This window comes from Lithobates pipiens, unplaced genomic scaffold (assembly GCF_037356315.1).
Source record: "Lithobates pipiens isolate NorthernLeopardFrog02 unplaced genomic scaffold, aLitPip1_a1.2 Scaffold_18, whole genome shotgun sequence".
NCBI lineage: Eukaryota > Metazoa > Chordata > Amphibia > Anura > Ranidae > Lithobates > Lithobates pipiens.
The window spans coordinates 389,858,889-389,874,500 of record NW_027507758.1 but is presented as its reverse complement, the minus strand read 5'-3'; the positions used below and the strand labels follow the sequence as shown (position 1 = coordinate 389,874,500).

General features: G+C 41.7%; 1 protein-coding gene across 1 annotated transcript in view; it reads right to left on the bottom strand.

The window, feature by feature from the left end:
- HCRTR2 (hypocretin receptor 2) overlaps positions 1–15,612 on the bottom strand; it is a 172,856-nt gene that overhangs the window by 20,680 nt on the left and 136,564 nt on the right. The window contains exon 5 of the mRNA XM_077490313.1: positions 82–296. Coding sequence (XP_077346439.1) covers positions 82–296 — 215 coding nt within the window. The remainder of the gene's footprint in view (positions 1–81; positions 297–15,612) is intronic.

Here is a 15,612-nt window from a genome sequence, read left to right as displayed (position 1 = left end):
ATGCACCCCAATCACTGTAATTGATCAATGTGTTTGTTTTATCAGTTTAGTAAATAGATATTTACCCAAGATACACTTTACCTTTTCAAAATATTTAGAATACTGATTGGTAAGTAACAAATTGCAAAAACAAGAAGAACAACCATCAGCATTCGAGCAGTTTTTCTTCTAGCCCGAATCTGTTTTATCTCAGCATTAATTCTTGGTTTAATTGTTGGTTGTCCTTGACCTCTAGGTTGCATTGAACATTGCAAGGGCTTCCACTTCCTCTGAACGATAGATGAAGTTCCAGGAATCTGTTATGTAAAGCACACAAATATGTTGTTAAGATAATTTTAAAATAGATTATCCAATGAAAAAAATAAAAAGACTCAATTGGTGTGAAGAGCTTATTAACCAATAGGCATCCGCGCTATAGCCAAAAGACGGCCACAGCGCAGACTCCAATTGCTACAGAGACAGCGTGTGAGGAGAACGGCTGCAGCGTCAGTGTCAGAAACAAAAAGGAAAATAAAGTGCCCACAATACCTGTCAGTGCCATCTGTCCCCAGTGCCACCTGTCAGTGCCATCTGTCATCAGTGTCACTTGTCATCAGTGCCACGTATTAGTGTCATCTGTCATCAGTGCCACGTATTAGTGTCATCTGTGCCACATATTAGTGCCATCTGTCATCAGTGTCACATGTCATCAGTGCCACGTCAGTGTCATGTGTCATTGCCCTGGTGCTCCAGGGCCTTAAAAAGTGTAATAAGTAGTCAACAAGTTAGATGTGTAATTTATGCTCCAAGAACACCTGATGGCGCTCCCTGCATGTTGGGCCTCTCTATGCGGCTAGGCTGTAAAAAAGTCACACACATGTGGTATCGTAATACTCAGGAGGAGTAGTAGAATGTATTTTGGGGTGTCATTTGTGGTATACACATGCCATGTGAGAGAAATAGCCTATTACAATGACAATTTTGTGGAAAAAATAAATCTTAATTTTGCAAAGAATTGTGGGAAAAAACTCACCATGCATATTACTAAATACATTGGAATGTCCACTTTCAAAAAAAGGGTCATTTGGGGGGTATTTGTACTTTCCTGGCTTGTTCGGGTCGCAAAAAATGAGATATCCCACCAATACATCAGGTGTAATCAATTTTTTATGATTTGCACCACATCTTGTTGACTCTCTAACTTTCACAAAGATCAAATAATATCCACTAATTTGGGTTATTTTTTATATTTTTTTCCTGACGCCTTCATGGCAGCACACACTGGGTTGTGACTCCGCCCCCACAACCTGACAGGATTGGTTAACTATAAATTTGAAGGGGAGACCTCCCGCTGCATTCTCTTTTTTATCCTCACCTGACAGGTTGGAGCGTTCGAGTTTCAAAGATACCTACAGATGAATAAGCCTCTTACCGCCTCACCCCAGCAGGTTCAAGCCTCTCCTGTTTGGAAGTCCCTCCTGTACAGTCTCTAAATGAGCTCTATGGAGGGAATCCCCGTTCTGGTGGTCTCAGGGGACTTCTCATGGATTTTTTTATAGGCTTTAAATAAGCCTTTATTATGCAGTGGGCTCCCTTTTTATATATCCTGTTCGTTTGTCTGCTTAAAGTACATTCTCCTATCTTACCTTTCTTGCAGGAGTGGCTGGGTCTTGCTGTCCTCCAGGACAGCTGTCATGGCCGCCGCTAGTGTCCTCGCCGCTCTGCGCATGTCTGTTGGCATCTGGTTGTTTTTCTTTCCGAAGAGAGGGTTTTTCCCTCTTCCAAGATGGCGCCGGCATCCTCGAGCCGTTCTGCGCATGCGCGGAGCGTCATTCGGCGCCGTTATGGCGCCGTTTTTAAAATCACAGCTGTATGCTTCTGCATGCTGCTGTTTGCAAATTACTGCCCTGTATTTCGGTTATCAGCTGGATAAGGTAAGAATATTCCTTATTTTTCTACTGTGGCTGCATAGTTCTTTGTGTGTATATACTCCTCCTGTTTTGCAGATGCTAAAATTTTTAAAGGGACAGGTTTTCAAAAAAAAAAAAAAAAAAAAAAAAAAAATTCTTTAAAAAAAAAAAAAAAAAAATGTATGTTTTTTAATTATTTGTTTATTATCGGTATCGCAAGGAAAATTCTTTTCTTCTTCCTTCAGCCTACTCTGTCTACCTTTTTTCATGGAGTCCACTGCCCACGCAGACCTTCGACAGCTGGAAAGGTAAGAGGCTCTACAAGTCGTAGGTGAGTATTGAAGGGGAAAAAGAGTGCCGACTGCTAAAGATGCTGCTTTTCTTGCAGCCCTACCAGATCAAGGGGAGCAAGTTCCAGGCATGGAAGAGGCTCAAGTCGCACTTCCAGTAGGAGATCGCACAGAAGTCGCTCCAGGTCCTCATCTCGTCAGAGACATGGTCGCTCCCACCACGGTCGCACTCGGCATAGCCGCTCGGATCACAGGTCTCCTTCCTCTCATCACAGCCATCGCACCAGACCCGCAGCTAACGCCTGCTGGATATGTGGCGCACCGGCCCTTCCGGAGAAGCTTGCCTGTCGCTCTTGCTTCAATGAAGCAACTAAAGAGAAGGAAGCAGACGCCAGAATTGCGACTGACCTCATAAGGGAATCAGTGCGTGAATCTATTTTGGCAACAGCACCTGCTATGGAGGTGGCAGGCCCTAGCACATCCACGGCGCACACATATCATTCCCAAGCCTCAGAATCATCCTCAGATAATGACGACCAGGAGATGTCTGCAGGATTTGATTTTTCTTTGGTGGAACCATTTGCAAAATCGGTCAAGGAGGCTATCGGCTGGGAGGATATTATTCCAGAACCTCAGAAGACCCGCAAGTACTTTCCCAATTTAAAAAGACGACCAGAGTCCTTCCCATTTATTGAGGAACTCGGAGATCTTATTAAAGATGAGTGGGAATCAGACAAGCGACCCAGCATAGCGAACAGATTAGCGAAGATGTATCCGCTGGACGAATCAAAGGTTAAACCTCTGATTAATGCTCCCATAGTGGATTCCTCCCTGATGCGCCTGGCCCGTCATGTCACTTTACCCATTGAAGATGCGGTCTCTTTTAAAGACGTATTGGACCGTAAAATGGACTTGGAGCTAAAGAAAGCGTATTCCATGGCAGGGGGCTCCTGCAGACCGGCTATTACTACAGCGGCAGTGGCAAGAGCTATTTCTGGATGGGCTACTAAATTGGAGAAGGATCTGCTAGAAGGTGCAGAAATGGAGAAATTAGTCTCTTCCTTGCAAGAGATCAGATTGGCAGGCGACTTTGTAGCAGAGGCCTCAGTGGACATCATAAGATCCTCGGCCAGAACAATGTTGGCATCGGTAACAGCTAGAAGGGCCCTATGGCTGAAGCCATGGATGGCCGATACAGCCTCTAAAATAAATTGGTGTAAGATCCCTTACGATGGTTCTAGTCTCTTTGGAGCCAAACTGGATTCGGCTATTTCCAAGGTCACAGGAGGGAAATCTGGCCTGATTCCCTCCGACAGAAGACCCAAAGCTCACAAAGGGCCTTCTTTCAGGCGAAATCTTCCGGACAAGTATAGAGAGTCCAGATCCTATCGTCCCGGCAGAGAATTCAGGAGGGATTGGAAGAATACCAAGCCTTCTTTTCTGAGAATGCAAAAGACCAAGGCTACGCCCGCAGGGGAGCATCCAAAATCCTTTTGAAAGTTTGCCCGCTCACCCAGCCCAGGTGGGCGCCAGGCTAAGAGGGTTTATTCAGATCTGGACAGCACATATACAGGACAATTGGGCACTGTCCACAATCAGGTATGGGCACAAGTGGGAATTCATCAACGGGTTTCCAGGCAACCACTTTCAGCCTACCAGACTGCCTTCCACACTATTCAGGAAAAGCCTCCTGATAGAATATGTAGCGGATTTAAAACAGAAGGGGGCTATTGTAGAGGTTCCATCAACACAAAGAGGGAGAGGTTTCTACTCCCCGTTATTTTTGGTAAGGAAGAGAACAGGAAATTTTCGTCCAGTACTGGATCTCAAAAAGCTCAACAAGAACATCAAAATAGAAGCCTTCAAAATGGAGAGTCTCCAGTCCATACTTCTGGCAATAAATCTGAGCGATTGGATGCTGTCCGTAGATTTGTCGGACGCCTATCTTCACATCCCAATACATCCGGCCTTTCAGAAATTTCTTCGGTTCTCCATCAATCATTCCCATTTCCAGTTTCGATGCCTTCCATTCGGCATTTCGTCGGCTCCCAGGACTTTTACCAAAACTCTTCTACCGTTAGTAGCGTTCCTGAGGGGGAAAGGTCTTCGGATTCACCATTATTTAGACGACATCCTGCTGTTAGCAAAAAGTCAAGAGCTATTACTTCAGCATCGGGAAATTCTTCTTTCAACTCTCCACAACTTCGGGTGGATCGTCAACTTCGAAAAAAGCAGTTTACAACCTACACAGAAGATGGTGTTTCTAGGGGCACATCTGGACACCAAACAGAACAGAGTTCAGTTACCACAGGCAAAGATTCAGCTCCTAATTCAAAAGATGCGGAGACTGCTGTCAGCAAGTCATCTTTCAGCCAGGGCCTGTCTAAGCGTGCTGGGATCCATGTCGGCCACCATACCCATGGTGCAATGGTCCCAATGGCACATGAGGATCCTACAAATCTCCTTTCTCAGGCAGTGGAATGGAGTGTCCATGCATCAGACCATTGTCATTTCCAAGCCGGTGAAACGGTCAGTATGGTGGTGGACACACCAGAGCAATTTAGAGAGATTCAAGCCAATAGTCCCTCCAGACCCAGAAGTGGTGACTTCGGACACCTGCCAGAGCGGCTGGGGAGGACACTACCAGGATCTAGCAGTCCAGGGCCAGTGGCAGTTCCAAGCCTTAGGGGTAGTTTCCAATATTCTGGAACTCAGGGCAGCCTTCCATGCCCTAACGGCATTCACATCTCTGCTTTCAGGGAAGAGCGTGCTTATCAGGATGGACAACAAGGTGGCAGTATCTTATGTGCAGAGACAAGGAGGTACAAGAAGTGTCACCTTGATGGAAGAAGTTCGTCCCATTTTGGAATGGGCCCAAGTTCACCTAGCAGACTTGAGAGCAGTATATGTTCCAGCAACACAGAATGCATTGGCCGACTATCTGAGTCGGAAGCCGTTGTCCAACAACGAGTGGTCTTTGAGTCCTCAAATTTTTTCTTTCCTGACGGGAACCTGGGGGACACCGGAGATAGATCTAGCAGCTACTCCCTTGAACACCAAATGTCGCAGGTTCCTGTCGAGGAATCCGTTTCCGTCAGCCGAAGAAATAGACTGCCTGACACATCAATGGAGCTTCAAGTTGGGGTATATATTCCCGCCTACTCCTCTAATTGCGAGGTTCCTGTCCAGACTTCGGAGGTCTTCAGTAACAGTGATCGCAATAATTCCGTTCTGGCCGAGGAGGCCGTGGTTTACGACTCTTCTTCAACTCAGTGTCCAGCCACCAATTGCTCTGCCACTAGAACCAAACCTTCTCTCACAGGGGCAGTTTCTTCATCCTGCTCCCGAGAGGTTACATTTGATGGCCTGGAAGTTGAAAGGTCTAGGTTGAAGGCGCAAGGCTGCTCCCAGGAGGTCATTTCTACTTTAATGCAGGCTAGGAAAGTTTCCACGAATTCCATCTATTCTAGAATTTGGGAAAAGTTCTGCCTTATGGCCCAAGAAAGAGGTTGGAACCCTCTTGCTCCGGGACCACCTCAAATCCTGGAGTTTCTTCAGTCAGGGATTAGCAAAGGCCTCAGTTCAAGCACCCTCAAGGTGCAGGTTTCGGCTCTCTCGGCTAAAACAGGCACAAAATGGGCTTTTCATCCCCTGGTCATCCAATTTCTTAAGGCTAGTCTGAAGATAAAGCCTCCTAGGAAGCCTATGTTTCCGACATGGGATCTATCGGTAGTTCTCCACGCTTTTTCTAGTCCACCATTTATTCCTGTGGAATCTATTTCACTATGGGACCTGACCTTGAAGCTTGCCTTTCTAATTGCCATAACATCAGCCAAAAGAGTGTCGGAAATTCAAGCCTTGGTTATTTCGGAGCCTTATCTGGTTTTCTTTCCAGACAGGGTAGTTCTTAGACCCTCAGATCGTTTTATACCCAAAGTGGCTTCTTCCTTTCACTATAACCAAGATATTGTCCTTCCATCCTTCACTGATGATCAGGGATATCCTCATCCGCTGGACATTAAATCCACCATCACCAACTACCTGTCAGCTACAACCTCTGTTAGGAAAACGGACTCTCTCTTTGTTATTCTTCATGGAACTAGACGCGGAATGCCAGCTTCCTCACGCACTATTGCGACCTGGTTGGTGAGGGCCATTAAAAAGGCATATTCTACGCAACATTTGGCGATTCCAGAAGACGTCAGGGCTCATTCTACTAGGGCAGTGGCTACTTCCTGGGCGGCATATTGCAGAGTTTCTCCGGAGACGATTTGTAGGGCAGCTACATGGTCTTCTGAACATACCTTCATTTCTCACTATAGAGTGAACTCTGCCCTTTTGTCCTTGGCAGAGTTTGGTAGATCTGTTATTAGAGCCAACTCTTCGGCATTATAGGAATTAAATATATTTTGCATTTACCCACCCGTCTGGCGAGTTATTTCCCAGTGTGTGCTGCCATGAAGGCGTCAGGAAAACGGAAAATTCTATACTCACCTTTCCGTAATTTTCCTTTCCTGACGCATCTTCATGGCACCACACAAATCCCTCCCGTTTGTTTAATTTATGATGATAGTTACAGAGAATGCAGCGGGAGGTCTCCCCTTCAAATTTATAGTTAACCAATCCTGTCAGGTTGTGGGGGCAGAGTCACAACCCAGTGTGTGGTGCCATGAAGATGCGTCAGGAAAGGAAAATTACGGAAAGGTGAGTATAGAATTTTCCGTTTTTTTACCAAAGATATGTAGCAGTATAAATTGTGGCCAAAATGTATGAAGGAAAATTTATTTGCTAAATTTTATCACGGAAGCTAAGAAAATTTTGTTTTTCTTTTTTTTCATTTATAGCGCAAAAAAACCCCCAAAAACCCAGGAGGTGATCAAATACCACCAAAAGAAAGCTCTATTTGTATGAAAAAAAAACAAAAAAAATAATTTGGGTACAGTATTACATGACTGAGTAATTGTCATTGGAAGTGTGAGAGCACCGAAAGCTGAAAATTGGTCTGGGCAGGAGGGGGGTTTAAGTGCCCAGTTGTCAAGTGGTTAACATGGCCATCATTGTCATTCAATTTACTGTATTTTATTAAATCAACTAGTGGAGACAGGCGGCCAAGTCCTCCCTATGTACCCTTTACAAGGAAAACTTCTATAAAATTCTCTATCACTGGTACCAGACCCCAGTTGTGCTCCACAAAATTTATCCCTCCGCCTCTGATCGATGCTGGCGCTGCCTACAGGACAGGGGCACCCTGTTCCATATATACTGGACTTGCCCTTTGATAGCCCCATTCTGGAAATCCATCAAACAGCTCCTTATCCGGGTGTTTGAGGTGCCTGTCCCGTTTTTACCCAAGTTCTTTCTATTTGGCCTGTCCCAACCGAGGATGGCTAAGCCATCCCGGAAGCTCCTATGACACATTCTTACAGCAGCCCGTTGCCTAATAGCCCTTAACCTCCCTGGCGGTATGATTCAGTCTGCAATAAGGTGCTGAAAGCGGTACAATTATTTTGCATGGAAATCTGGCTTTTATTTTGTAGTCCTGTAATTCTTAGGAATAACGCTCTGAAATCTCTTCAAACCAGAGTCTAGCGGACATCCCGGGTATGATAAAGTTTATAATATAATAAAGAATAATAAAAATTATTCAATAATGTAATCAAATCCAAAAAAAACTGAAAAAGGGACATGTTTTGGTTGCTATGGACAATCTCCAAATTCCAGGCAGTAAAAAACAGTATTTATAATATAAAAGTGCATGCAGGGCATTGCACAGACCACTAGGGACAAAGGGGGTGTGTATTTTTTAATACAGCACTGTAATCTGTAAGATTACAGTGCTGTGTGTGTTTTTACTTTTTTGAATTTGCCGCCGTTCTCCGCTCCCGTGCGCCGTAACGTCACAGGGAACGGAGCTCGGTGGCATTCGGCACTGTGAATCAAGCGGAGGACAGCTCGATCACACAGCGCGGCGGACATTGCTGGATCCAGGGGACAAGGTGAGTAACTCTCCCTGTGTCCTCCACTGCATCGAGCGATGCGATCCCGAGTCTGGCTCGGGGTTACCGCTTATGTAATTAAAATCCCAACCCGAGCCAGACTCGGGATTACCGCTAGGAAGGTTAACTGGAAGAGTCGACTGGCCCCATCTATGGAAGCCCTCTACTCCAGAATTAAGGACGTGGAACTTATGGAGAAAATGACTGCCAGAATGAGGGACAGGCTGGAGGAATTTGACCAAGTCTGGGAGAGATGGCGGCTGCGGGAGGACTAAGGGTGAATTGGTTAAGGTATGGCGACCTGGATCTCTGGCACTTTCTTTTCTTTTTCTTCTCTGTCTTTTCTCTTTTCACCTTCTCTGTTTCTATAGCGGATCTCATCTGCTATGCATTTCGTGTTTTGCATAGGCCGCAAGGCAGCTCATACCGGGCCGTGGGGGTTGTGGGGTGGGCGGCTGACTTTTGGTGTCCTCCACCGTCCAAACTACTGGATTCTACTGCACACGCCTGTGACCTGACGCTGCATATCGCATATCTATTCTTACTCTTGCACAGCTATGTAGATATTCGCCTTCCACTGTACTTCTGTACTGTTTATATTCCTATGCAACCACTGGCAATTAATAAAACATTATTTGAAAAATAAATAAATCAACTAGTGGAAAGTAAACAAACATTCTTTTAAATAGTTTCAATGCAGTTCACATTAGGTACAGCTCACACTAAAATAAAAACAAAAAAGTAGTAAGAGAAAAGAGGAAACAGAGCATATAATTAATACAAATGAGAAATCTTGACAGCTGCAGCTGCTTCCCTTACTGTTGTGCTATGATAAAATAAATGCACAGTGCTATATCTAGCTACACATACTGACAATCTGACAGCTGCAAATCATCAGCAATATTTTCTTATAGGCACCCAGGTAATTAGAAATAATTATACATTTATTTTTACACATTACTTATTTTAGATTTACCAATTTTGCAATGAGGGCCAAGTGGTAAGCAGTCCAAGATTGTATAACGAATTGTGGGCTCTTGGTAATTACCCATAACTATGTTTTTTCGCCATTTAACTTTACACCTTTGTAGCTTTTTTATTCAATACTGTAAATTATTTTCAGTTATTTTCCCATGTAAAATTTCTGCAATGATCTCATGCTAGCTTCTTATCCTTTAGGAAATGAAAAGACTACCTTTTTATCGGCCATCCTACCTGTGGTGTCAATATAATGGAGGCTGGAGCATAAATGATACATTAATGCATTAAAGATAGACAAATAGTGGATTGTAAATAACATCAATCTAGATAAAATCTCATTGGGATTAGCCAAACTGTTAATTTAAGGTAACTTTATAAATTATGTTTATGAAAATGTAATGATTTAACAGTAGCTTTTTCGTCTTTAGACTATATTTCTTTCAAAATGACATCATTCTAGACTTTTAATGATGCATGTTAATATCCATGGCTTGCAACTTGTACTTCTCCTTTCAAAAATGGATGATCATATTCAGATCAATAACACAGTAAGTAAGAGGTATCAGGCTGGTTCTTCATAATTAGTTCACCTTGGTTTCTTTTGGATACTCCTCTTCTCACCAAACTTGTACTTATTCTGAAATAACATAATTTGTTCTATTTGATTTCTAACACTAGCCATAAAGTGGTATTAAACCCAGAAGCAAACATTTATTGTATTGCAACCTACCAATTCCTTATGTGATGGCTGCATTCATTTTCTTTTTTTAAGTTGTATTTCTTATATTTTCATCTGGTGATCCAGCCAGTAAAGCTGTTTTTTTTTTCAAAAGAACAAGCTCTCCAGCAGAATTATCAGTTACAAGGAATAGACAAACCATTTTCTACTGACAAGGGTGCTTATAATGATCAGCTTTTATTTATTTATGTAAAACATTTATCCAAAAGGAAAACAAATGTTGCTATAACTGCTTACAATGTGTGAGCTGGAGTTTGGCTTCAACTTGTTTAGTGTATTTAAATCTGCTAGTTCAACAAACACTCCCCTCCCCCTAGACTGACAATGCTGATGTCTGCTGTGAATCTGTGTTTTCACCCAGAGTGGGGACAGGCTAATGCAGGAGATGGGTTAATGGCCAAATTACCAAGTGATCTGGCCAGGGGAAAAAATACTAACAAAAGAAATCTGATGCAGCCACCACCTCTATCAATGGGAGCTGCAATATATTACATATTTGGTTTTGTGTTTAATAACACATTTAAAAACATTTTGTACCTTGTGCTGTTTTCCCTGAAACTCATAATAGGGAAAAAAAACTAATAATTACTGTTATTATTATTAATATTAGTAGTAGTAGTGGTACAAACCCTTCAACATAAGTCTTAGTCAAAAATAGTCTGTTTCTAGAATTCTCTCAACATTTTTAATGAAACCCACCAGCCTCTGTCAATGAACCCTTCTACAGAGTTTGCTCAACCAGATTTAAAATAGAGGATAAAAGTTCAGGAACTATTTTTATTTTAATAAATCATCACTGGTTAGCAAAGCTAACTTTAAATGAATGACAAAGGACTGTCAAAGTATTATGGGTTATCTAACATAGTGCTTGTCTGCCTTACAGCTCTATTTGTGTCTCTGAAGTTTCAGGCTTAGTAACTGGTGATGAGCTTTCCACCTCTGTGTGTTATTTGCAACATGAGTTGCCCAGTCTATAAACAGCATTTTTAAACATGCTGTAAATAGATAACGATATGTGAATCTCAACCTAAAGCTCTTCCTGTTGGATCAAAATTGAAAAATATTAATGTACAATATTTCAGCCCATACTGAAATGAATAAAAATTGGTTGCATGCAAAACCACTTCACATTACCTATACGTGTGTTATTTTGTCATTTATTAAGAGCTCCGTGTGATGATCTTTAAATGCCTGAAAATAAATCATTACACCTGGGTTCACACTTGTGCAGTGCAGGACACCACATGTGATTCACACAGGAATCGCACTGCATTCCTGTGCACATCACATTGGGATGTCTGTGCAATGCAATGCGATTTGAGCCATATATTTTGTATGGCTCAAATTGCATCGCATCAGCACCAGAATAGTACATGACCCTTTTATTTACACACTTGGCAATTGAACTGGGTTTTATAATCTGTTTCAGGGTATCATTAACCTAACATTGACACCCACAGTAGATCGCATGAACGCCATGTGATTGTTATGCAGTGCGATGTGATATGGTGAAACACAGCAAATCTTGTGCGTTCCTTGCATCACATCAATGTGAACCAGGGCTTAAAGTGGTTGTAAACCTAGTTACACCATGTTTACCTACAGCTAAGCCTATAATAAGGCTTACCTGTAGGTACTGGAAATATCTCCTAAACCTGCACGGTTTAGGAGATATTTACCATATACGCTTGCGCCAACGCCATACTAGCCCATTATGCTTTTACTTTGCAGGGGGGGGGGGAAGGGTTTACTTCCTCTTTAAGGTAAAACTATTCTTCCTATGTTAAAAATGAACAATGCTTATATCTTTTACTGCTTCTGCTGGCTATGTTTCTTTTTAAACTGTGTTTGACAATATGCCCTTTAGTCATTTATCTGCTTTTGAAAGAATCTATAATGTATCACTTTGAACATTTCCAGATATTACCTTACTATTATTGTTCTGCACACAGTTTGCTTTTTATTTTTCTTAAAGCAAAGAAAATGTAATCTTTCTATGGCTGGGTATTTATTTCAGATAATCTAGAATTCAAAAGAGACATTTGTTGTGTTGTATTAGCATATTGTAAAAAACTGTGTTTTGTGTTTCATTAAATAACAATTTAAAATGGAAGGTGACCTATTCTCTGCAGATGGATTCAATGCTAGTTTTATTTAATAGACCACATGTATCACACAATAATGTGTCACAGCTTTAACAGAAATACATTGACACTGGATCCTAGTTACTATAATATTAGGTTTTCATTTCAATACATCTATTCAAAAATCATAATGAACAGAATTGTGGGATCCCTGCAGTGTTTTCTATAGAGCATGCTAAATTGTTAGTAATGGGAGAAAAAATATGTGAACATAGTATGCGATTTGCATTATTTGCTTTGTATGTCTGCTTTTCAATAAATACTATAAATGAGATAAACATTTCCCTCACCCAGGCTGATATAATCTATTCTATTTAGCATTGAAGCTGTGTTTACTTGAAGTTCAGATACCCAGATAGGTTTTTCCAGACAAAAGCATGACAGCATGCACCTGAGTATACAGTATGTGTAAAAAGTGCTATTAATTATGAGGAAATAGGGAGCCCATTAACATGGATGGTGCTAATTGTCCCCAGTGGATGGAAAAGTAATTTTAAACACCTCTATAACATATAAAGAAGGTGAAAGCATAAGTGTGATGGATTGGTGTACATAAGGTGAAGGTTGGATGAAGCAGTGGTGGAATTGGCGTAACACAGATTATCAATTTATGCCCATCCCAAGGGACAATCTGTCTATCACAGCTATGGACTTAATATATTCTTTTAAATCTTGGTTGCCTAGCAACATAATCCTGGCAGCATTCTCTGCTATGGAGTGTCCTTGCTCAGAGTAGGTATCACAGATTGCAATCCTTTTGACTTCTGTTGTGCTGTCCACAAATCCAGTCTGTATAATAGTACTGTCAGTGCCCCACTGGTAAGATCTTGTCAGGCCTGTGCCTATTATGTTACAGAGGTCAGGCATGTACCTATTCTGATTTAAGTATTTAATACTTGTGCCTATTGTACCCTAACCCTTCAGTATCTTGAATGAATGAATGAATGAAATACTTGTATAGCGCACAATGCGAACTGAATCGCCTCTAGGCGTCTTGTAGGTGAGTGGATTGCCATTTGTGCTGCACAACTGCCAATGCGCCAGCTGATACTTAAATGTATTTATTATTATACCTACAGTTGATCACGTTGGCTGTAAGCCAGCAGCCACAAGATCCCCTAGAGACCAACCATGTTCAATAAAGTGAGGGTTGTCAGGTAGGTATGCATTGTCTTAAAAAGTGTGAATATTATGGGCCTAATGTATTGTAAATCTTTTCATCCTTCAGTGCAAGCATTCTCCAAAACCCTGCCAGAAGAGCTGGAATAAGTAAAAGTTTCATGAAACAAGGATCCATCAACCTTTGTTCAGTGCTGAGCTTGTGGTCAGCCTGCTTTGCCAGGCAAAATTCAGTGCCATCTTTGCCTGACAGACGCAATGGCAAATAAGGAGAGATAAAAGTCTTAAGTAAACTGTCAAGGATTCTGTCTGTGAGCTCTCAGATGCTGGGCCTTATCTAGCAGCTGTACTGGTTTCAAAGCCTGATTTTAGCCCAAAGGCAGGGCAGCCAAAGGGGCCATTAACTGCAGGAGTCATTGGAACAACCTTCAAAGTTAAGAAGGTATTATCTGTATATAAAGAATACCTTTCTACCATTTGCTCTAATGGAAGGAATTAAAGAACTCACTACTGTCAAAGTAGATTTGGTAACATATATCCATTCAAAAAATATAAAATGTTTTCTTTTGTTTCAGCCAGTTGGTGTAGCAGTCATCAGACTAGCCAGACATAAAACCCCAGCAATGGATGATACAATATTCCTTAGCAATGCCTTGGGTAGAGGAAAGATATGGAGCTGAAAAATACTTATACTACATTTAGGTAGTGCTTCTAGGTGAGTATTGTCACTCATTTCAATAGCCACGGCAAATTGTGTTTGTGTTGAAAAAGTAGAAAATGACTTTTTTTCTATGTTTCTTAGGTCACTATGTCAAATTAAGATGGCCGGTGACTCCATTGAAGAGGCTGCTGTAGATGCACTATGCTGTTCTTCTAGAGCCATGTTCTAGTCTGTTATGGCCAGAGGAGGCATATGGCTTAAGCGATTGACTTAGAAGAGGTGTTTGCAGTCCAACTGGTACAGAATTAAATTATTCCCCCGTTCAGTAATAAGTTGGCGTAATAGGGTGAGCTGGGAATATTTCCTGGTGATAGAAGACCTCAGCATCACCAGCACATGACAGAAGGCAAGGAAAGAAAAGATTTAGTAATGTCTTTTAGGCCCTGGAAAGGTCTATTAGCAGAGAATTGAGAAATGATCTATACTTTGTCAAAAACCAAGTCCACTCCTTCTCAGGAGCTGCTAAACCCTTTTAAGTGTTTCTCTTTGTGCAGAGCATGTTCAGGATCCATCAGTTCAGTCAATAGTTAAAGAAAGAGGTTTGTTCCTCAGTGTAATCAAAAGCTTCAAGAAAATGCTCCATATATATCCAAACGTTGCAGGCACACTATATAAAAAATCAGGCAAACAATCGTCCCATTTTCTTCATTTTCAAAGGCTTTTTTTTTTTGTTTAGTGTTTCTGATCATGAGCAGTCTTTCATGTTTTTTAGGATTTTTCATTAGTTCTGTTCACGTACAAGAAAAATGTTGAACTTTGTCCCTTTGGAAATTTTTATCCTGAAAGTCTGAATCGGATGTCAATTGTCGTTGTTTACACACTATACGAAAACCGAACAATTGTGCTTCGTACAGAATTTCTCTTCCAATTTTTTTATAGTGTGTACCCTATTTAACAAAGAAAGCCTTCCATGCAAAAAACATTTCTGTCCAGAAAACATTTTGCGGTTTCTATTATCCATTTTTTTAAGCAAGAAAAAAAAACTGAAAATCAAAGATAAGTTCTGGATAAAGATCCAAAAATGATTATATGAAGTTGTTGCAGTCACTAACTCAAGCCATTAAACCAGGCAGTTGGGTTTTGTCTCTAGATCTTTCTTTCAAAGTAATTTATTGGTTTTGAACAGTAAAATAAACAGTAAGTACAATCATTGCAAAGTTATGGATACATTTATTTATGGCCACAAAGATGCAGGAGTTTTATGGAAAAAAACAGTCAACCTAGCGTTGGCACTGTCAATTCAAAGTTCACGACCCTTGCTTGGCGTTTGAACTGGATCATTGGGAGAAGGCCTCCGGCACCCCAAATGGAAGCAATCTGTGCCTGGAGGCTTCCCCCTTAATCCCACAAAATACTATTGACCTCGTGGGTGGTAAAAAAACTATTAACGAGGAACCATGTTGCTCAGCAGGGGAAGCTAAGTGACAGAATGGCATGTCTTGTGCAGACCAGGCTAAAGGGCCATAATCAGACATAAAGTACTTATGAAGGGAGGAGAAAGGGAGAAGAGAGTGCAAAGAAAGAGGCACAGAGAGAGTCAGGGAAGAAGAGAGAGATCTGAATCTACCGGGGGTGATCTAGGCAGATCTTGTAACGATGTCCTGGTCGGGCCTGGAAACCCAGTCGCAGTGGAACACCCACGTATAGGGACCAGGATTCCCATATGGCTTTGAACTTCATGACCGAGTCTGTTAATATGCTGACAAGTTTCTCCTGTGACATAATCTAGGAGA